We start from the raw sequence: 23,288 nt of genomic DNA on the forward strand, positions 1-23,288 counted from the left end.
AATGAATCACATCCTCCGAAATTTTGTTTGATGGAGAAAAGAGTATTGTTTTGATGATCATGCAAATTATATTCATTTGTTCTGCTTTAACGTATTAAATTTAAAAGCATTTATTATATTTTTCCCTTAATACAAGTTTAAACCCTGAGGCACAGTCTTCCACGATCTATTTTTCTTGAGTTCTTATAAGTGGAGTGGAAATGAGTTCGATTTGAACATGACTTGAACTTTTAGTTGAAAATATGAAACTTGGCACCACTTTTTACCGTTTTAACGATAATTTGATATGAATTTGGCTTTGCAAATTTATTGCCATAGTTTTTGCATAAAATCTTTTAATCCTCATTAATTACACCAACATTTTTAAATTAATTAAAAAAAAAAAAAACAAACTTTAAACTCCTTATAAAATTGTACATAACATCACTTTGTACTCCTTCCAGAAAACTAACTAACGGTGATGATAAAATTGCCATTGGCCTTCCTTTAAATAACCTTCAATATTTTAATTTTTTGTTTTAATTAAATTTGCATTTAATTTTCAGAAGAAATAATAAATTTTTATTATCCTCATATCATAAATAAAAATTACACGAAAACAGGAGACAGGCAGGCAGCAGGAGGCAATACAACGTAGAGTGAGAAAGAGCATATACCTTGAAAACGACACGAACGAAACATTTAATACACTACTCGCCCTCAGCAGAACTTGCTTGTTCAAAATAAAAAAGTTTGAGAGCCACTGAACTCAACCAACCTCGAACCTCGAAGAAAAATCAAAGATGTCAGCAGAAATTTTCTGAAAATTTTCACACAACTTTTCGCATTAAATCGCAATTTATCACACCGCAGTGTTTTAATTTATTACAAAAATATCAACTTTAAATATTTCTTCGTCGTTTTGAAAGAAATTCCATTCGAATTAATAACTTTTCCATCGAGAATAATCAATTTTAAAATTCTCCATCAATCCATCGCAATTATAGGTTGGTAAGAAAAGGATACATATTTTTTAATCTAATAAAATTGATTTTTTAATCCGAATTAACAAAAAATCCAAATACCAAATTAAAATATAAATCAAAAATTAATCAAAATCATAAAAATTTGATGCATCTTCCATGAAAAATAACAAAGAAATCTTCGATAGAAAATCGAAGTACCAGTTCCACTCATAGCCCATAATTATTAGATAGGTACACAAAATGACAGTCGCTGTTGCTAGTGCTGCTGCACTTGCATACCTAAAAAAATTGACATTTGTTTGGTTGTTTTTTGGTTTGGTTTTTATGTGACAACAGAATTTTTAATGAGTCGAGAATTTTAAGTTCGTTTTTCTGCTTTTTGTTAGTTCCCAAAAACACGAGAAGATTGCTTAATTTGGTAACGAGAACGACGACGACGCGGACGCGAAGACGACTATCGAGACGTGCGTGAGAGAGAGAGACACGAGGAGGAGGTGTTGCTTGTAGTTAGATTTGTTTATTAACTTTTAAGAATCTGGCAATGGATGTTGACGTTTCTAAGTCTCTGAAGCGATGCCTAAGCGTGCCAATTATCAATAACCAACTTCCAAATCAACCATCGTCGTCGTCTTCGTCGGCCACGAGTTCAATCAACAACAACAATCAAACCCCTAAGAAACAAATTCTACCCAAACAGCAGTTTCCACAATCAACTGAAAAGATGACATCGACGACAGCAACATCCACTGTGCCACAGATATCGAATCCATCTTCCAGGTGAGTTTCAAGCAGATGCTTATAGAATGAAGTTCAAAATTAACTTTAATCTCGATTTATTAGGGAAGTGTCTCCTGCACCAGTTTTCAACATATTCGCTCCAAGAGCACGTCGTTATTCGGCGAGTTATAGTCCTCTGGGAGTGGCGGCGGCAGCTGCTGCTGCAGCAGGTGGAGCAACGACTCCAGTGCCTAGGCTAACACCCCGAGTTTCTCAACTACGACAAGAGGAATGTGCTGATCTAAATAGTCGAGAAGTCAACCACGAGCGTGAAGTACACAGTGCTATACAAATGTCCCAGAGCTGGGAAGATCTGACTTTGGTGACAGAGAATTGGTCTTGCAAATCGGATGAAATGAGCAATCCGCTACAAGTAAATCTCCCATCGGGGATATCAAGTTGCTCGAGTCCCAGTCCAACCAGGTAAATAATTATAGACAACTTTTCCAAAAGAAAATAACCCAAAATATCATGAACTTGGAGTACCTATTTGTTAGATTTTCAAACACTTTCATTTATAATAAGGTCCATAGGTTAGATTTAATTTTTGAGTGAATATTCAAGTTGTTCATAAATATTTCTGACATAAGCATTTGTCTTTTGCTGTTACTAGAGAGCAAGGCCAAGGTAGGAATAATATACAATCATTTGGAGATGAGTCAAAATGTGTGTTTTTTATAAATTTTACAAGTAGGGTGACGAAATTATCTCTAAATAGATTAATTAGCTGAGGGAAACAAAAAAAATTAAGTATGGTTAATTTATAACACCATGTGTGGAATTTTGTTTTTTAATGAGCAAACCTTAAAAAGTGCCACTTTCATTATTGTTTATTGTTGTTCATCGACGAATGTATGTTTTGCTAAATGTTATTTATTTTTATTTGTTTCATCAATCAAAGTTACAGAATAAATTATAAAACACACTCAGACTAAATTATTAGCTCCAAGAAATAAAAATTCCTTCTGAAGAACATTTTTAAATTAATAACATAACAAATTGAGTTAAATAACCTTAAATAACGAATTAATTGTAACCATGAATGAGCATGAAGTTCTTGAGAGCTCGTAGGTGGTGTAAACAAACATACTGAAGAGAGGAAAAAGGAGACAATGATTTTGAAATTAATTAGATCTTTAAAAATCATAACTTCAAAGTACACTCTTCTAGTTTTCAAAGGTTTTGAACGCCCAACAAACATCTTGAACTATAAAATGAAATGTCAGTATTAAAACGTAGCATCCTTGTAGCCATTGTATTTGAATTTAAAGGTTTCCATAGGATTCTGCATGAGTATTCCAGAAAAGATCTCACAAAGTTGGAATTAAGTGATTTAAGCGCATATGGATCAGAGACATTTTTTGAACTTCAACTTAGAATTTGATTTAGAAATAATAATATTTTTAAAGGGAATGTCCTTAAACATAAGTTTAAAGTACAAAATGATGATTCCATTAACTCTTTTTTACTCTTATTCTGGATAAATGAATACCACCTTCATTTCTAAGAAAAGACTCGAGAACTGCTTTTGGAGGACTTAAAGTTAATTGATTTTACAACACATAAGCTAAAAGCTAGTACCCGTGACATGATGGTTAGTGCGTTGGACTGTCATGCGGGAGGTCTTGGGTTCGATCACTGTGCCACCTAAAGTTTTATTCACGAGTACTGCCTCTTGCGAGGAATTGAAAAATTCTCCAAGAGTAATTCTTGTCATAAAAAAGTGCTATCTCAAATTAGCTGTTCGGATAAACTGTAGGTCACCTCCATCCCTGGAATTACTCGAACCCAGGAATGGCTGAAAGTTGTAAGTCACGAGGCCCTGGTTCTCGACGGACTGTTGCGCCACCCTATTTATGTATTTATTAGCTAAAAGATTTGTTTAGGTAATCAAATAGAGTTAAAAATTCGTCAGCGCACCTCATACACCCACAACTAGGTAAAAAACAGCAAAAGACCTAGGTGGCTACCCTTATGGACACCGCAAGGACTAGTTGTATCCTTAATTTAACTTAAGGCTCGAACCATTTACGAACTGAAGATTTGTAGTAGATCCACCTTTAACAAAATTAGGCTGCATTGGAAAAGTAATTCATCTCAAATGAAAATGTAACTACTTAGGCACAGGGGCCAACGCATGTAGTGGTTTTGGGGTTTAACAATCAAATGTATCTAAATATTGATTCTAATGGCTAAAAATGAAGAATTGAAAACAGAAAATGACCTTGTTGTACTCGTTATTGAAACGATCTTAGTGCCACTTATGACAAATTTAAATATCAAAACATTGGCAAAATTTAAACTGTAAATTAAAAAAAAAATCTTTTAAGTTAGCTTTTTTCACTTCTTGAATTGTGACACAAAAATATTTTAAAACAAAACAGCCTTTATCGCGTTTTCTCCCTATTTTTCAAGGAAAAGAATAAAATTAATACGGAAGTTACGTGATGTCTCCTAAAATCAATATTTTTAAACATTTGAATGCGTGTCTGCATTGAAACATACCTTAACGTACGACACGAAATAATATGGGGCATATTCATTATTCATTATCATATTTTAAACCCGAGTCTATTTAAACTGGAGTCTAAATTTAACATATCGTCGTCGTTCTATGAAAACAAGAAAAAAATACGCAAATGACAACAAATTTAATGCAAATGACAACATTTATATTTTTTCAAAACTCCCTTAGCTTAACTATGCACCATTTTTAAATTATAAGGAATTGAAGTTCCCAAAATCTATTAATTTGCATGTTGATACAAACTTGGAATGCAAATATCTCAAAACACAAAAAATGGACTCAGGGAGTTTTAATAGAACGACGACGGTATACACTGCCGCTCATCTGAATTGGTTCATAAATATTTTCACCTCACTGTTGGCCTCTCTTCATATGTATTGCAATGACACATTTTTTTTATATGTGTAATGAAAGAGCATTATTTTGTGCTTGTTTGGGAGAAAAAAATGTGTCTTAAAGCTTACCGTTAATCTCCCACGGTATCTAGACTAAATGTATTGATAAAAACAAGCATTTTTTTGGCTCATCTGAATAGCTTCAACAGCAAAAATTTCAGCGGAAATTCTTTAAGCGAGGAAGAAAAAGGCAAAATAAAAGCATTTCGGGAATCAGGCCTTAGCCAACGACTTATAGCGAAGAAATTCAAAAGAAGTCAAAATTTGGTAGGCAGTTACTTGCGATATGTCCGAAATTATGAAAAATACATGAAAGGAGGAACTTATACGGCCTTATCAATGGTTGATAGACGTGTTATCATCAGAACAGCTTCTAATTCTTATGATTTCGCGTCAAAAATAAAAATAAAAACCCATGTCAATTGCACTTAAGCTACTGTAAGACGCGTTATTAAAAGTGCTTCTCATTTAAAAAGAAAAAAAAATAATTAACAAATCTAGGAAAGAAAATCTTCTCCAATTCAGAGTGGAAAACGTGATTTTTTCACTTGACCTTCGAAAAGGGAAGCATTATTTAAGTCGGCTGCATAGCTGTGAAGGCTGTGTTGTGGTGTGGGGAACTATTTTCTTCTACGGAGCCTTAAAGCTGCAATTTGTTACATCGACAATAAATGCAAATTCTTATTAAGGTGTGTTGGAAATTAATTCCCACAGATTTTTGATCTCTTTGGACCAATATCGTGGACATTCCAACATGATAATGCCCCTACCCATACAGCGATGTCAGTAAGGCAGTGGATAGAAAGCCAGAATGTGGAGATGCTGGTGTGGCCCCCATATTCCCCTGACCTTAAAATAATAGAAGATGTGTGGGGACTTCTCTTAGGCAAAAGTATAAGAGTCAGGGGGGGCAGTTCAAAGACAAAAAGTCATTAATCGCAACCATTAAAAAAGCCTGGTCAGAAATTTCGCTTCAATACCTGGAAAAATTGTATAGTTCCATTCCGACTCGAATTTAATAGAATTTATATTAAAAAGAGGTGGCAACACTCTTCTTAACTATTGTTAAATAATAATACAATACAAAAGGGTAAAATAATTCATGGAGTTTAAATAATTTGTATTGTTTTATTCCATTTCATCCGTTGAACCTATTCAGATGAGCCAAAAAAATTCTTGTTTTTATGATTACATTTAGTCTAGCTACCATGGGAGATAAACGGTAAGATTTGAGACAAATTTATTTCTCCCAAAACAAGCACATAATGATGCTCTTTCATTATATGTATACAAAGGATGTGTCATTGCAATACATATGAAGGGAGGCCATCAGTGTGGTGAAAATATTTGTGAACCTATTCAGATGAGCAGCAGTGTAGTAAGACACAGCTGCTATTTATGAAGGATTTGCCAGCTCTGTTAAGCTAGAAACCAGGTTTAAGGCATATTCTACTACAATTTTTTAAAATTTCACTTAAACCTATACAAAATGGCTTGTAGAGGGTAACAAAATAAATTGCGTTAGCTGGAGGGCCAAAATCTTTGAAACCCTTTAAACTATTTTGTTTGCTGTTAGTTGAGCCATTTTATGAAGTCGGGCTGGTGGTTTTAAGACTTCGAAGCACGCAGATATTAGCAAACATTTCATTGAATTTTGTTCTATAATATTTAGAAGATCAATCATAAACTTGACCGTTTTCTCGAATCGATAACTTTCATACAAATCGTCCTCATCTTTTTTAAAGGGGTCTAATCGGGTTAAGTAAAGTTTTCGTTTTTTGTTAGTTGGTAAAATATCAAAAGATTGATTCATATATGATTACGTCTTTTGACAATTAAATTTTTGTTTTTAAATTTTCAAATAAAATGTCTCGTAGCTTAATTTACTCAATCAGTTTGTTTATTTTTGACGTTTAATAGATTTAGAAACATCTAAAACATAGGTCCCGCCGTGTTTATTTTTAGACTCCACATTATCGTTTTAAAATTGTCTATGAATAACATAAATTGAAGTTTAATTTAGCAAAGACAAAATCATAACTTTAAATATGATCCTTTTTTTCGGTCTAAAGGTTCGGAATGCATTCAAAATCATTATTTCTGTAGTATTTTTATAGTGAGTTTAAGAAAAACGTGTTTGACAATTTCAAAATTTAATCTAGCAAACTACGGTAAATTTGAATATTCGACAACTAACAAAAGAGAACTGTGAAAATAGAAAAATCTTACCGCATCTTTTTGTTTCTGTAACTCACATTTATTCATGTGTGAGTTCAGTCTATAAGAATGATGGGATCGACAACGGCAACTACGAAGTAAGGCATGTAATTTTTATTCATACATGTTTCTTAGTACCTATATAAAATAGTGCGAAAAAAAAACTTGGCATTTAAAACAAATTATTTTCTGCGTTCGGCCCTGCCTAGGCATAAACAATTTTTCAAACAAAATTCGTAATTGTAGGTATTTATTTCAGATTTACTGCTTCCAATCTTCTTGAGAAGATTTTTATATACATATTTAGAAAATTTATATTTGCAAGGTAGGGTTGAGCAGTGATATCAACAGTGACTAAGGGCTTTGGAGGCTTGCGATTTTTATAAGAATTTGTTTTATTTTTTTATAAATAATATGTATATCTTTCGAAAATTGTAAAGTAAAATTATTATACTTTATACGCATTTGGTAAGTTCCAGTATTTTGCTCTTTTATTGAAAATATGTGTTTTTCAATTTCTCGACCTTTTTTCTCCTTTCTGCAACTTTAATTCTTGTTGAACGATAATATACATATCTTGTAAAATATGTCGTAAGATTTTTTACGTTTTCAGAGACAGGAAAAGATATTTTTCAAAGACAATTTACAAAAGCTGTAAACGTCTAAAACTTAGTACGAGGGTTGCTACTTATATTTCTAGCCTAGGTAACAGTTAGTGTTGTCAGGTTCCATCTGACATTTTCAACGGAAAGTTTGACATTTTTAAATTAACCTTCTACAGAACATGTTTCATTTGAGTGCGATTTGTGTTGTTGACAGTAACTTAAAAAACTCATCAGGGGCAAAAAATAGAATTAACTCGTGAACATTTTCGTGCGATTATTTTTTATAACTTTCGACGTGGATTATCAAGACAAGAGTGCAGCGACGAACTAAATTCTTTCTACAGCGATAAAGCACCATTCTAAAGCACTGTAAAAACTGGTGCTAAAACGAATTCAACCATGGTCGTCGTTCGCTCCAGGACGAATTCAGTGAAGGTCGTCCAAAATATCATGAACATTTGCCCGTTAAAAATGTGCATTGAATTCCGCATTATCTGAGAAACGCTCTAACGAAGGCTCGTGTCGATTGGTGCAAGGAAATGGTGACAAAATACGGTGACGGTGCATCAAAGGTTGTGCATAATATAGACACAGGTGACGAATCATGGATCTATGCGTATGAGCCCGAAACAAAACAGCAATCGACTGTATGGGTCTTCCAAGATGAGCCAAATCCAACAGAAGTTGGTCGTGGAAGAAGCACATCAAACCAAATGGTTGCCTGTTTCTTCCGCATTCCCGGTCACGTGGCAATATTAGCGTTAGAGCAACGCAAATCCGTCAATTCTGAATGTTATATACGACCATTTGTTTGTCAGAAGTCATCGGAGAAATTGGAAAAAAAGCTGAAGAAAAATGCAAGCTCTCCCACATCGGCTCAAACCAAACAAACAGCCAAAACATCGAATTAATGGGTTATCTGCCGTACATTCCCGATTTTGAACCCAATGACTTCTTTTTATTCCCGCACATTAAAAAAAATGCGCGGACAACGTTTTTCGACCCCTGAAGAAGCCGTTGATGCATTCAAAAACTATGTTTTGGAGGTACCTCAATCAAAGTGGGAAAAGTGCTACGAAAATTGGTTCAAACGCATGCAAAAGTGTATTGCTCTTAATATATTTTGAATATTTTGAAAAACAATTTAACCAATTTTAATAGTAATTCTTTGTTTTTTCATTACAAGGTCAGAAATATACATAAGTAACAACCCTCGTATAACGCTCGTCCATAAACATGTTTTACTTAATCATTTTGAACTGTATACAGAGAAAATTCATTCAAACATTGTCATTAAGTTTCTTGCCTCATACCTATTTACTATTAGTTTAACGGTTTATGCTCTATTAGAAGCCAGGTGCATTTATCCTACTCAAAAGCTTAAACAGTTTAACAGTAATATTGGAGCTTCTAGAAATGCTCATCACTTTATCCTTGAGCCCAACTTTCGTTTCGTTTAGAAATTCTTTCTTAATCATTACTAAGCGAATTTAGAGTGTCTAACCACGCTTTGTCTTTCCGTGTCATTGTGCAATGTTTAAAATTTTATACGATTTTGTATTCGAAGACTAAAATTTTGGAAACAAAATTAAAGTAAACGTCATAACTTTTTTAAAGCTAGCTAAAAAGATAGTTTTCTAGAAGATTCTTAAGAGAAGTCTAGGATCAATCTCTTTTTTTTTGTCAATTAATTTTTGTCACGCGTACTGTACCTTTCGAGGATTGTTCATTAAAGCCATAAGTCTTATCTATCCCTGACAATACTTAAACACAGAATAAGTTAAGAATTGTATTTCACTAGACCCTGGTTATCCTAATTTATTTACTTAATAATAATTTCCTTGGAATATAATACATATTTCTTGAAATTTATTTCTAACGTACTTTGAAATCTATTATTTTTTCAACAAATGCTCCAGTTAGGCCTTTAAACTTGTATTGTGTCATACTTTCCTGGTCCAGTTTGTTTTTAATATATTCGTTTGTTTATTTTTTTATAGTAATAGAGCTGGAATGCGACTTCCATATGGTCTATCGCCCTCACCCACCCGCCGCACATTTTCCACCAGACGCTCCATGTCTCCCATCGCAATGCGCCCAAGCCAGCTGGGACCAGTTAAGCGAAAGTTCGAATTGGACGACACAAGTAATTGGAATATCTATTCACCTCCACCATTAAAAAAGATTTTCACAGAGAGGTAAGCATCCTTCGAGGAGAAAAAAATATCATTACAATCAAACTAAAAATCGACTTTTTTAGTCGTGGCTCGTCTCCAATATGCCAATCACCATCTTCCGTTTGTCCCAGTCCAGATTCCGGGACCTATGACGGTCGGATTACACCAAAGCTTTTCATTTCGAAACTCTGCACCAATAACTCCACCAATTCGACATCGTGCTCTTCTCCAATGGGCACTTCGTCGTCATCGTCGTCTGGTATTGATGCAGGAATCGATATGCAGTCAAATGGTTCGGTGTCCAGTCCCGCCACAAACACTTGTTCCTCAAGTGAAAGTGAACCCATGTGTATCACACCCTTCGAGAGTGTGTCTGAGGAAACTAATTCAGCAGTTGATGTGAAGAAAGTCGTTGACAACGATGATGCAACTCTCATGGATGACATCAAGAGCGAAACATCTTCGACAAGTGGAGATTCGTGTGTCTCCAGTTCGGGTGGTGCAGAAATCCCAAAGCCAAATTTTCTGAACAAAATCCCAACAAGTCTTGGATTTGGCTCGGCGTCAAATAATAATCCTGTCGCAAGTAAAGCTGCAGGCCAAATGCAAATGAACGACGTCTCATCATCGACAACTTCAATAATTCAACAAAGTAATACAGGCAGTATTATTTAAATATGTACACCGCATAAAAACGCAGAGGTTATGTATATAAGTTATTTTTAAAAATATATACCTTACATTTATTTACTTAAAAATTGATATTAAACAAAAAATATTATACAAATAATAATCATTTAAAACATAAATTATAAAATAAGAACATAAAAAAAAGAAAGAATGATGAAAGAAAAATGAAAGCTTTATTGGACAGAGAAATGAAGTGTGTTTTTTGTGAAGTTTTTTAACTCATTTTTGTAGAGTTGTTTTTTGTCTAGTTGTTAATAATAATATTGATAATAAATTGAAGTGCTTAGTTGTAGTTAGTATTCTCATATTAAGTGTTTTTTCCTCCCATTTGTTTTATTTTTTTTTTTCATTTTGTTTTCGTCAAAATTATTCTGTTTATTATCATTTTCCTTTTTTTTGTTTTGTTTCTAAACACAGTAACTTATTTAATATAAATAGATTTGTATATTTAGGTACAAATTTATTCAAATTTTATTAACTATTTAGATTAGATTGTACAAAATACAAGGTATGATTTTTTAGGATAAATTAAATTTTTAATTAATTAAGTTAAAGGTACATAAATGAAAGTTAAAGAAAATATTAACGAAAGAAAAGAAAAAAACTAAATATTTACCTAACCAATATTATTATAAAAGAATAGACAAAACAAAATGTTTCGTTTATAAAAAAATACGAATATAATAGCTAAAGACGAAATGAAAAAATTGTTGTTTGCTTTGTTTTAAAAATATAAGTAATAAAAAAGAAAAACAGATGATGCATTCATCTTGATTGGTTAGTTCGTAAATAAAATATATAAAACAAATACAAAATGCTTGGTAGTATAAAAATCTTTGCCAACAAAATAATAAAGAGTGTAGAGATAAAACCTTTAGATTTTTGCATTTAAACAAGATTTTTCCCGACAAACATTGGAATTGCAAGATCCTTTTGCAAAGTGGATAGGTAAGTGGTTAAGAAGAAAAAGAGTCAAGGAGGAACGTCGAGGATCAGAACGTGGTAATCAACCTGTTGTTTAAATAAACCGAATGAAATAAGACAAGACACTGGTGGCAAGAGTTAGAGTTAAAATAAAATCTTCGGTGTTCTCGTTGCTCCTTACTATCTTCAGATTGTAGTGAAAATTATTTTACTGAAATGCCGATTTCAATTTGTTTCTGTTGATCTCATCTTTATATTAAGAACTAGGGCCAGATTCTGTAACAAACGAAACAAAAGAACTCTTCAAATTCCAGTGAAGACTTTTACCAAAAAGTCGTCGACGTATTGTTGGAAGTACGAGATATCAAACGGGAGGAAGTTCAGATTTTAAAACAACAAAGCATTGGACAACGTTATCAATCAAAAAAGAAAGTTATTTATAAGAGAACAGGAGCAAAAGGTTGGTATAAGAACCAACGAACTTAAAGAGTACGAACTAGGTTTAAGAACCCAACATTAGTTGGTTTTCGTAATACCACCATGACTGATTGACCATTGTGACCTTCATTTAGTGTTTACTTCTTAACATTTTGTTTTTTATCATGTAGATATTCAGCCCTATCATGAAAATCTCATACAATTTTGCATTCACGGATTTCATAATACAGTTTTTCGGGATTCGTAACAATTTCCTATTACAATGGAATTTATGATAGGGCTGATTTAATTTTATGTTTTTTTTTTTTCATTGTTTTCTGATGTGTACATAATATTCATGGGAATTGATTTCAGGAAACTACTTATTATTACTTATTACTTTCGTTTTGTTGAATGTTTAATAACTTTATTTATGAAATAAATAGTTCAGTTAATTTATTTAAGCTCTTTTGGTTTTTATTGTATACTATTTCTAAAAATAATTATAAAAAAATCGTTAAGATCTTTGAACTAATGAACCTTTATTTCTGTTGCGAATTTTATCTGCAGTTTTTTTAAGGATAGTCTGTTACTCTCCTCCTCCGCCTCCCAATGGTATTGTGCTTCATCCTCACTAACTGTTTTGATCACAGAAACTTTATAGTAGATGCAAATGTTGTAAAGTGCAGCACATACATTGACACACTGAGAAACTTTTTTTGGACTGTATCTACTTTTCCTTTCAAGGAGCAAGCACCTCCACCTGGCTAAGAGAATTAAAAAAGCTTAGTATAATTTTTGTTTGATTAATAATAAGTTTTGAATAACACCTTTCAGAATACCTATACATCGCTCATTTATGTTGCGTGCTCTAGCGTGATCTGTGTTAAAGTGTATTTCGTCATGAAATCTTGCCTTTCTGTACGGTGTTAGTAACCTTGAAACACGATTTAAAAAAAATGATAGAAAGATTTATACCTAGTAATTTAGAATTTCATCTATACGTTGATTATATCTTGATTCAAGTTTATTTTAAATACCCTGCAAGGGGCATTATTCGGTACTTGTGGTACTTGGCCTAATTACTTGTGGTACTCTGTGGAAAATTATATACCAAATATGCATTCAAAATTGATTTAAATTTCAGGTAATATCTACTATTTTTACATACAATCATCGTATTTATACTGTGGTATCCCTTTCGATTATGGAACATTTCTTGGTTCTCAGTTGGCCGGATCAAACTTTTTAGGGTGCCATCAACACAGCCAATAACTATAAAATTGAGAAAATTGGAGATCATAAACATATACCAACATATCTATGGTGTTTACAAGAAATATGAAAACTCCAAAATATATGTTAATATGCTTACCACCGGGAATCTTATACTCATTTTTTATTTCGTCCTCTTGAAAATCCGATGACCATTTGATCCATTCCGGATAAATTTTATCTTCCAAGGATATCAAGAACTCGCCAAAAACTTTTGACAGCGTGCTTTGTGCAATAGGGCAAACGAAATCATTTCCAACTGACCATTGGTAATTTCCTCCATACAGTATCTAAAGTAGAGCAAAGTCTCAAAATTGGAGGAATATATGTTATACTCGTGTCCCTGTTTTTATGCGTATATTATCCAATACGTATTTGAGGACTATTTTACTCAACCGAAATCGTTACATAAAGCTATACTTTTTTAAAACAATAATTAGCAACAAATAATGAAAACACACCTTTGATCTCAAGTAAATGGATCCGAAAAATCTCTAAGATTTTTTCTTACACTTCGCAAGTTCAGTAACCTCGAATCCTCATTTTCTTCTTCACTGTCGGTCAAAAAGGCAATATATTCACGTACGTACAATTCGCACAAGCGAAAACGTTTATTCGCTTGTGCGATACAGAATGTCAACCCTATGTTTCTAGAGAACATTGGTACTAATATCAATGTGTTAAACTAAAGTCTAGAAAAAATGGACAATTATGTAAGTTTTCAGATTTTGTCCGTAGGACATTTTTCATGTTGTTTTAAATTACAAGCATTCTAGGACTGCACACGAATATCCATGAATCAGTTGTAAAAATATGATTTAGTAGCGTTTTTAAGTATTAATTGAATTTTAACGTGTTGGTTGATGGGAACAGAGAAATACTGACGGGTATCCAAATTGCGTGTTTTTTAACAACGAACTTAGCCATGACTTTCCAAAGATGCCATCATTTTTCCAAAGATGCTTTCGAAGTAGTGAACTCCTGTTAAACGCCTGAGTCATTGGCCCTCTCACAAAATTTCCCTCATTTGATTTCAATTAGTCTTTGGATCTCTGAAGATGAAATCGTTCGCAAAGCTTCAGAACTTGACGTTTGTTATAGCCCTGGTCTAGATGGTGTACCTTCTTATATTTTGAAAAAATGCGCATGCTATTTATCCTATCCTCTTCATATTCTTTTTAATGAATCGCCCAAATCATCAATTTTTCCTGAAATTTGGAAGAGTTCGTTCATAACACCGACACTTAAAAAGGGTAGTAAAAATGAAATGCAAAATTAACCCCCCATTGCAAAACTGTCCGTCCTCCCTAAGTTATTTGAGTCCATTATTTGTAAAATTATATCGTTTAATTGTAAGTCTATAATTTGTGACAGTCAACATGGTTTTGTTCAAAATAAGTCAACAGTTACTAACCTCTTTCATTTCAGTTCTTTTTGTTTAGATTCGTTTGAAAACGGAAACAAGTTGACTGTGTTTTCACAGACTTTAGTAAGGCCTTTGATAAATTGTGCCATGAAACATTAACTTCCAAACTTAAATCCCAAGGTTTTTAACGATAAATTTGTTTGTTGGGTTTCGTCGTACTTATATAATAGATCATACAGCGTAGTTTTTAGGCGGTCATCATATTTTTATACCAACTCTGGCGTACCACAAGGTTGCCACTTTGGACCTTAACTGTTTATTTTGTACGTTAACGACTTACCTTCTATTATAAAACACTAATCTGTTTTAATTTACGCTGATGACTTAAAATTTTTCTTACTTGACGACTGTTTACTCCTACAAGATGAACTATGTAAACAATTTTCGCAAATCGTGTTTTATAAATAAGCTTTTACTAAACATAGACAAATGTAAACCAATGTGTTTTACACGCAAACAAAATGTTTTGACTTTCAATTATCAATTAGACTCTTCTTATTTGACTAAAATATCTACTTCCCAAATCACTATGACTATATTATTAAAAAAGCAAATTAGACTCTCGGATTTATGAAACGGTTTTCACATGATTTTCAAGACCCTTATATTCTTAAACTTCTTTATATAACATTTGTAATGCCAATATTGGAATATTGCTGCAAAATATGGGCTCCCTTTTATTCAGTCGATATAAACAGAATAGAAGGAGTACAAAGATGATTCATGCGCTTCTGCCTCCGTTTCTTCCCATGGTCCATCGAACTTCCATCTTCCATCGCTTTCTAAACACAGAGAGTACATTCTGCTGTGCTTTATTATAAAATTAATCAATGGTTCAGTCATATCACCATCAATTTTGGAACAATTAAACTTTATTTATAGCCGTTCAAGTATTGGAAAACAAGTTCCTTTACGTCCTACATCAAGCAGATCAAACTATGGTAAAAACAGTTTACAACAAGTATTACTTCTTGGTATATTCCGTAAGCGATGATTTTTAAAGTAAAACATTTAAAGTAAATTTTGTCAATAGTTCAGTTTAGCTTTTTTTGTCAAATTGCTTAAAGCATTGTAAATCTATTAATCTAAGAATAAATGTAATATTAGTCTTAAGTTCTAACGTTAGTTTGTTAAACGAATTCAATAAATAAATAATAAATATTAATTTTTCATTACTACTTTAATAATCAATGTCCTCTAGTAAAATTGCTAGTTTTATTCCTCCCCTCAAAAAATTCAACACTAATAAACGTACTTCAAAAATGCTCATCAATTTACCCTCCAGCTCAATTTCAGAGATATTGTTATGTACAGATATTCTTTTTTTAGCCACACTACACGAATATGAAATGCTCAATATTTTCCATTTATTGCAAAGATCATATCCACTATATACAGTCGTTGGCAAAATTATTTGCAGACCGTAAAATTTACACAGCATCTCTTCAATGGAGCATAATAACTTATAAAATAATAAAGATATTGTCAATATTTATTTTTTTTAATAATGAATACATATTCTCACAACGGTACATAAAATAACAAAACTGAACTTCTAACGGTTCATTTTAAAAACATAAAAACCAAAATGGCAAAATTACTTGCACCTTATATTAAACCAGCGAAATTATTTGCACAAGTGCAATGAACTGCTTAGACTGTCTAACGGTAGTTTTTTAACTCGACTAATCAAAGGTATACGGTGCAATTAGTTATTTTTTGTAGTTTGTTGCGGTATTTTCGTCTGCAAGTTGTTCAAATGGCTAAAACGAATGAAATTTCAACAGAAAAGCGAGCGGCTATTGTTTCTGAGTTCCGTTCTGGTGTTTCGGCGGCAAACATTTCGGCTAAATATCCCTGCGCCCGGAGGACAGTTTATTACCTAATAGATAAACAAGAAGTACATTGATTTTTTGACGCCTGGAAGAAATTTAACCAACAAAAGAGCCCTACAAAAGCGTTAGAACTGGAGATGTAATGGATGGAAAATCTAATACGGGCCATCATTGTTCTTGCAAGATAAGTTGTACGAGACACATAGGCACAGAACTAAGAAAAGAAATACTGCAAAAAGTTTATAATGGTCGGCCTTATGGGACTTGTAGAATGCATGCCAGTGGATCGAAGACGGCCTCGGTCAGTCACCGAAAACCCAGCAACACGACAACATTCCTTTGGATTACAACATAATGGTGTTAAATATTGTTAAAACAAGAATATGCTGACAAGCGTTCTCCATTTTGTCTTGCGTTTCTAGCAGTGCAATTTATCGACTCTCATCACTTGTGGCGCCTGGCAGAGCATCTGTAGATCAGCGTGGGGAACATGATGAATGGATCGACGGTCTTATATAAAACACCAGCTTTTGCTCGAAAAATGCTTCGCCACTCCTGCCTTACCAAGAACAATGGAACAATGAAAAATAAAATTCCCATAAAAAATAAAAATATTGAGGATTTCCGCAAAATCATATCGCATATAGAAGACGACAAGAAGGAATTCTACCTTACTATGTTAACATGGACAAGCACAGCTTCTGAAGGTGATGAAGAAGAAGAAGGATAAAACTGTTTTTTACTATATTTTTGTATGTATATATGGCATAATCTCTACTATTACTTAAATATTTTGTTATCATTTAAGGCTTTACCTTAAATAAATTATGTATTTATTTCATTAAAATTTGAGTTTTATTTGAAATTTCAAACCGTAAGTTGCAAGAACGGAATAAGGCTACAAACAAAATTTGTATCTCATACCACTCAAATGCACGTCATCTTCATTTTATCTATAGGTGTTGCATCTGAAAAATATATATTGTGTGAACTATGGCCTCACCCAACAAACTTCTCCATCTAACTCGGTCCCTAGCTAAATGTCTTCAGTTTCACACTCCAAGTTGGGTGAGGTCACTTTCCACTTGTGAGCGCCACCTGATCCGCGGTCTTCCTCTACTGCGCTGTCCTGTGGGTGTGGATTCGAAGACTTTCGGGCCCGACTATTGGTTTCCATGCGTTCTACGTGACCCAGCCATCTTATTCGTTGGACTTTTGCCCTTCTGGCTAAGTCTACGTCACTGTACAGCCCGAACAGCTCGTCGTTCCATCTTCTCCTCCACTTCCATTCGATGCATTACTGGACCGTAGATCACATGAAGACCTTTTCTCTCGAACCGACCCAACGTGCTTTCATCCGCATTTGTCATAGTCCATGCTTCTGTACCGTATAGCAGGACGGGGATGATAAGGGTCTTATATAGCCACACTTTGGTCCCTCGAAAGAAGACTTTACCACTCAATTGCTTTCTTAGCCCAGAGAAACACATGTCAGCGCATCACCTTGTCTAAACCCTTTTTTGACATCGAAAGGTTCTGTTAAGTTATGTTTAACCTTTATGGAGCAGCGTGAATTCTCCATGGTCATACTGCACAAACGGACGAGTTTGGCAGGGATGCCAAACTAGACATGGCTCCATAAAGCTCGTTTCTGTAGATGCTGTCATGTGCGGCCTTGAAATCAATGATGTCGATTTGGTGTTCTTGGGTTTTTTCCAGGATCTGCCATAATGTGAATATTTGATCGACTGTGGCCTTTCCTGTTCTAAAACCACACACAAACCAAGTCCGAAGTGCTACCTTGGCTACAACGAGGTAGTGGTCCGAGTCGATGTTAGCTCCTCGGAAAGTTCGTACCCTCCCACTTTCGCACATAGAAAGTGTACACCAAAGTAAAATAAAAAGGCTTAATTTTTGGAATTATTAATAAATATATTTGTGTAAACCATGTTTACATTTATTGATTTTTCTAAAATATTTTCTTACAAATACAAATATAACTTTTGTTCATAATAATGGTTTTTTTTTTTTTGTATTATTATTTAGCCATTTGACCATCTCCTATCATAATAATAATAATATTTATTTTAATAATAATAATATGAGTTCTTTGTTTCTTAACCTAAGACATTTAATATTTTTTCATTTTCTTTTTTTTCAAAACCATAGCTGTGATAAGTTTGATGTTTTTTTTTTTTTAAGTGCAAAAGCATGGAAAAAAACTATTATAAATTTTGTTTAATCTTTTATAAAATATGAAGGTAGGTAATGTACAAAATTAACAATAACAAATATTTAATTATTTAAAATATTTAAAACAACGTGATTCGATCACGTAATCATAAAATAAATGAAAAGATTGTACTAAATTAAATCAATATGCATAATAAATCTTTAATAAAATTAAATTTTCCTCAATTTTCAATAAATCATATAAAATTCGTGTGTTTGTTCATTAATATGCGTATTTTGTTATTTTTTTGTTCTCATAGTTGGCTCATTGGTTTATTGATTTGGAAGATCTGAATTGTGTCAGCACCGAGGTCCAAAAACTTGGAATGGAAATTTAGAACTTTTTCTATTGCTGTTAATTTTTCTAGCTCGCGTTTGCAATCTTATCATATTTAAAAAAATAAAGTGATGTGTTATGTGGTTGCTTTCAAATCGAAGAAAATTCTAAAAATAACTTTGTTTTTTAAAGCTTTTGCTTATCGAAATAAGAAGCTTGAACAATGACAACCACCAGTGCATATTTTTGTGTGCATCTGTACTAAAAGTAAGTTAAAAATGAATTAAAAAATATTTTATCTTTAACAAAAATTAAATCATAGTGTTATACTCTGTTTGTCTACTGTAAAATAAAATAAAATTAAAACCAATCATGTTTTAAAAGATGTTAAAAACTATTTTGATCAACAATTCAAATCACAATGTCTTAATATAAATTAGCTCCTAAGATTGAATCTCCCAGCTTTTACACATACAATTATCTATGAAAAAGGAAAAGACTACAAAACCAAAACAGTTTTTTTTTGTTTAAGGATACAACATTAATCTAAATAAAATTTAATAAAATTCTAAATCGTATAATATAAATTTTTAATTTACCAATTTTGTATTATTTTCTTTTGTTCAGCACATTTCTTTCCAAAAAATAAAACACCTCATTTATGGAATGTGAAATAAGTACATTTGCTCGTGCTTGTAAAATGGAATGTGTGCCTAAATTGTGTTGTTGCTTTTTTTTTTGTCTATGCATCTGCACTCGACTCATCGTCGACATCGTGAATGGAGAAATGGGCTACCAGCAAGTCTCTAGACTCAAACATTTGCTTACAAATATAACACTGAAACTCCACAGATGAATCATGCTGCTTGATATGATCGGCATAGAGTTCAATGGAAGTTGATTTCTCCCCACATTCGGGACACTCGAATTCCTCATCGTCATCGGCTAGCGCTGATTCGGTATCACTACGTCGCCTCTTGATTTGCATTTCGTGTCCTTTTAAGCCTCTCATCCGTTTGTTGGGTGAATTTCTTTTTGGATGATGGGTGTCCTTGTGCTCCAAAAATGAATCGTAGTCAGTGAATTTCTCACGACACGAACTGCACTTGTACACTTTCACCCGATTGTGGGTGTGCATGTGCTTCTTGAGCGTGGACACTTCGCGAAAAGGTTTTTGGCAAATAGTGCAGCTGAATGGTTTTTCGCCGGTGTGAATCATAAAATGACGTTTTAGATTATGCCGGGTGCCGAAAATTCGACTACACATTGGACATTGGAATTCCTTTTTGGTGCCACCTCCTGATAATGGTGATATTCGATTTGGTACACTATCCAGCAAAAGATCAGCCATATCTTGGATACCATCACCTGAACCACTTTTGTCGCAAGCAACACATTTGGTTGGATCGTAGGTTGAGGGATCGTTGACACGACAAACCATGCATTTGAAATTCATTTGAGTTGAATGAATTCGACGATGTTTTTTCAGGTCACTGAATTCTCGGAAACGCTTATAACACATGTCACAGCCGAAAGGACGTTCACCTGAAATTAAATTAAAAAAGAAATTTATAATATTTGTTGAGACCTATTCTCAAATAGACCTTAATTCAAGACTGCCTACACACTGCTTAAGTGTAGGGTGTGACGTTACTCGAAAATTTAAAAATTCATATTTATATTCATATTCATACTCATATTCATATTCATATTCATATTCATATTCATATTCATATTCATATTCATATTCATATTCATATTCATATTCATATTCATATTCATATTCATATTCATATTCATATTCATATTCATATTCATATTCATATTCATATTCATATTCATATTCATATTCATATTCATATTCATATTCATATTCATATTCATATTCATATTCATATTCATATTCATATTCATATTCATATTCATATTCAAATTCATATTCATATTCATATTCATATTCATATTCATATTCATATTCATATTCATATTCATATTCATATTCATATTCATATTCATATTCATATTCATATTCATATTCATATTCATATTCATATTCATATTCATAATTCATATTCATATTCATATTCATATTCATATTCATATTCATATTCATATTCATATTCATATTCATATTCATATTCATATTCATATTCATATTCATATTCATATTCATATTCATATTCATATTCAAATTCATATTCATATTCATATTCATATTCATATTCATATTCATATTCATATTTATATTCATATGTTATCACAAATTATGAGTCTCTAATATTTGAAAGTTTGGACGAATAAACTAGCAAATATTCGGTAAATGTAATTGAGTGATAAATCGATAGTTCGATAAGACATTCGAGACGAACGTACTCTTTTGCGAATTGCTACTCTTAATACGAAATCAACGAATTCGAATAAGGTCCAAATTTTGGTTTCGGTAAGTTACAACAATATAAATGTATTCATAACTAATTCATCTAAAAATGTCTGTTAGAAAAAACCTCCCATATAATTTTAACCAACCTGTGTGGATCATCATGTGTCTTCGAAGATTATAACTGGAAGCTACGCTCTTTCCGCAGAGGAAACACTCGATCGACTGTTTCTGTGCCTTCTGTTCCAAGTCGATCCAATTTAGCTCAATACCCTCCTCGTTTTCGTCGATATAATCGACGTCTGAGTCCAGAAGAACCATCTCACCATCCTCGTCGTAGTCAACTTCTTGAATTGTACTCTCATCGCTTTCGTTCATAACATCACCACTGTTGCTATTACTTTGCTGCTGGTGCTGTTGCTGTTGTTGAAGTAATTTGACTTCGTCGTCGGCTTCCTCTTTCGGTTCCAATTTCCGTTGGGCTTCGAGTTCCTCTTTCTCCTGTTTTTTCTTTGTTTCTTTTTGTACCAAGTCGACCAAAAACGAACGAACTTTTGCGTCATCAATTGATATGAAGTTCTCATCGGGTTCGTGGTATTCATATTTTTGGTTTGGATCTAACTCTTCGTAGGGGTTGGATTGTTCGAAGGTGCTACTGTGGTGATGATGGGCAATTTCACCTGGACCTGGAGCTGAAGACGGTTGATGATAATATTGCTGTTGCGAGTGAGAAGGATGTTGAGGAGGATGTTGAGAAGGATGTTGAGGTGGATGTTGAGAATGATGAGGAGAAATAATATTGTGTTGATGGTGATGATGTTGATGTTGATGATGATCGTAACCATTCGGAGGATATTGAAATACAGGCGGTTCGATTGCGAGTGCATTCGGATTTGGAGGCATCGGAGGATAGTGTGTGAAATTTTCATACGGAGCATATTGCATAGCCCCATTGATGTTGCTGATGCTGCTGCCGTTGCCGTTGGTTAACCCGATCATATGATGGGCTTCTGGCTCAGCTTTTATCCAGACATCCATTGGTAAGCACTTGAATGAAGTGACGACTTTTTGCCACCCCCATACAATGATTTGGACGGAAGTTGTGAAATATTTTACATGCAATTTTAAGCACTCTCTTGAAGCAGGACGGGATAAATTTAGTTTGTAGTAAGTTTATGCTTTGGAAATTTATGATTTTGGGCTTATTTTAGGGAAATATTTAGATTAATTTGTTTACGTTGATCGAAAAAAAGGTTTCCAGCAGCCATGAACTGTCAATTTCGATAATTTACGCATGACAGAAGAATGTACAGGATTTTGAGATCTGCTACGATAAAAGATGTTGAAATTTGAAATGGCAACATTCAGGAACTTTCACGGTAGTTGTGCAAATGTAGTTCAAAATTTTAAACGTAGTTTAATGATTCTAACTTGTCGAATTCAGTGAGGTAGACAAAGTTAAGGTTTTTAAAAATGCGTCTTTATAAACTTTAACAATATTTAAAAACGATATAATTAAGAACATTTCCCACATGACCAATTGCATTTTCTTCACAATGTTCTTCTGTAATATTTTATCTCAGATTTTTGGAGTTTAGACCGTGACCTAAATTTTAGCTGCACAAAAACACAACACAGTCCTTAATAATAAATTGTGTGATGAGTACAAAATTTTGACTTCTTAACACAGTTAACATTACTTAAGTATCTTACCTAGATTCTAAAAAACTATTCGGACTTATGAGGGTGTGTTTGACTTTGTATGAAGTTTTGAGAAACCTTGAATCTAATTCTTTCAAAGTATAGAAAAATATGTACATACCCTTGTTTAGAAGACTATTTTAGCATAAGCCAGGTAAAGTTTAACAACTCATGAAAATTTTTCAAAAACTTTATAAATTATTTTAAATATTTAAGCTGTAGTATAGTATTTCAAAAACGTGACATGATAAAGCAAATTTTAAGTTGGACCTGAATAAAAGCCATGAACAACTCTCTGAAAAGTGCAATTTGATTTGCAGGATATAAATTTGTAAACAGTGATATTAAAAACTGTTGTAAAACTGGCCTCAAAACCTTTTAAGAATCTTTAAAAATAAGACTTTTTAGACCTTTCACAACGTCAGAGCAAAGTTTTAGCTTAACTACTTTCCAGTAAAAACCTCATTGTGG

The 23,288-nt window shown here is 33.1% G+C and overlaps 2 protein-coding genes across 3 annotated transcripts; one reads left to right on the plus strand and one right to left on the minus strand.

The window, feature by feature from the left end:
* The first annotated feature begins 705 nt into the window (after nt 1–705).
* On the plus strand, nt 706–10,660 carry LOC129952030 (uncharacterized). 2 transcript variants are annotated; one of them, XM_056064452.1, is made up of 5 exons: nt 706–990; nt 1,352–1,742; nt 1,806–2,165; nt 9,487–9,684; nt 9,747–10,660. In XM_056064452.1, the coding sequence occupies exons 2-5, from the start codon at nt 1,507–1,509 to the stop codon at nt 10,336–10,338; spliced, it is 1,386 nt and encodes a 461-aa protein (XP_055920427.1). In that variant the 5' UTR covers nt 706–990; nt 1,352–1,506; the 3' UTR covers nt 10,339–10,660. The 2 variants fall into 2 exon arrangements, with proteins under 2 accessions (XP_055920427.1, XP_055920426.1); XM_056064451.1 differs by having other exon boundaries at nt 706–986.
* Nucleotides 10,661–18,351: 7,691 nt separating this feature from the next.
* LOC129951885 (zinc finger protein 271) lies at nt 18,352–22,400 on the minus strand. The gene is made up of 2 exons (XM_056064243.1): nt 21,266–22,400; nt 18,352–20,284 (listed from the first exon to the last, which is right to left on the minus strand). Exons 1-2 carry the CDS (start codon nt 22,152–22,154, stop codon nt 19,482–19,484), a joined length of 1,692 nt encoding a protein of 563 aa, XP_055920218.1. The 5' UTR covers nt 22,155–22,400; the 3' UTR covers nt 18,352–19,481.
* Nucleotides 22,401–23,288: the final 888 nt, after the last annotated feature.

The sequence above is a fragment of the Eupeodes corollae genome, chromosome 3, assembly GCF_945859685.1.
Source record: "Eupeodes corollae chromosome 3, idEupCoro1.1, whole genome shotgun sequence".
Classification (NCBI taxonomy): Eukaryota; Metazoa; Arthropoda; class Insecta; order Diptera; family Syrphidae; genus Eupeodes; species Eupeodes corollae.

Bases quoted from the DNA above. Each gene is read 5' to 3' on its own strand.
- LOC129952030 (XM_056064452.1), top strand. From the start codon at position 1,507: ATGGATGTTGACGTTTCTAAGTCTCTGAAGCGATGCCTAAGCGTGCCA. The intron at 2,166-9,486 runs GTAAATAATTAT...ATTTTTTTATAG, and splicing joins TCGAGTCCCAGTCCAACCAG to TAATAGAGCTGGAATGCGAC. The intron at 9,685-9,746 runs GTAAGCATCCTT...CGACTTTTTTAG, and splicing joins AAAAAGATTTTCACAGAGAG to TCGTGGCTCGTCTCCAATAT.
- LOC129951885 (XM_056064243.1), bottom strand. From the start codon at position 22,154: ATGGATGTCTGGATAAAAGCTGAGCCAGAAGCCCATCATATGATCGGG. The intron at 20,285-21,265 runs GTTGGTTAAAAT...ATTTAATTTCAG, and splicing joins ACACATGATGATCCACACAG to GTGAACGTCCTTTCGGCTGT.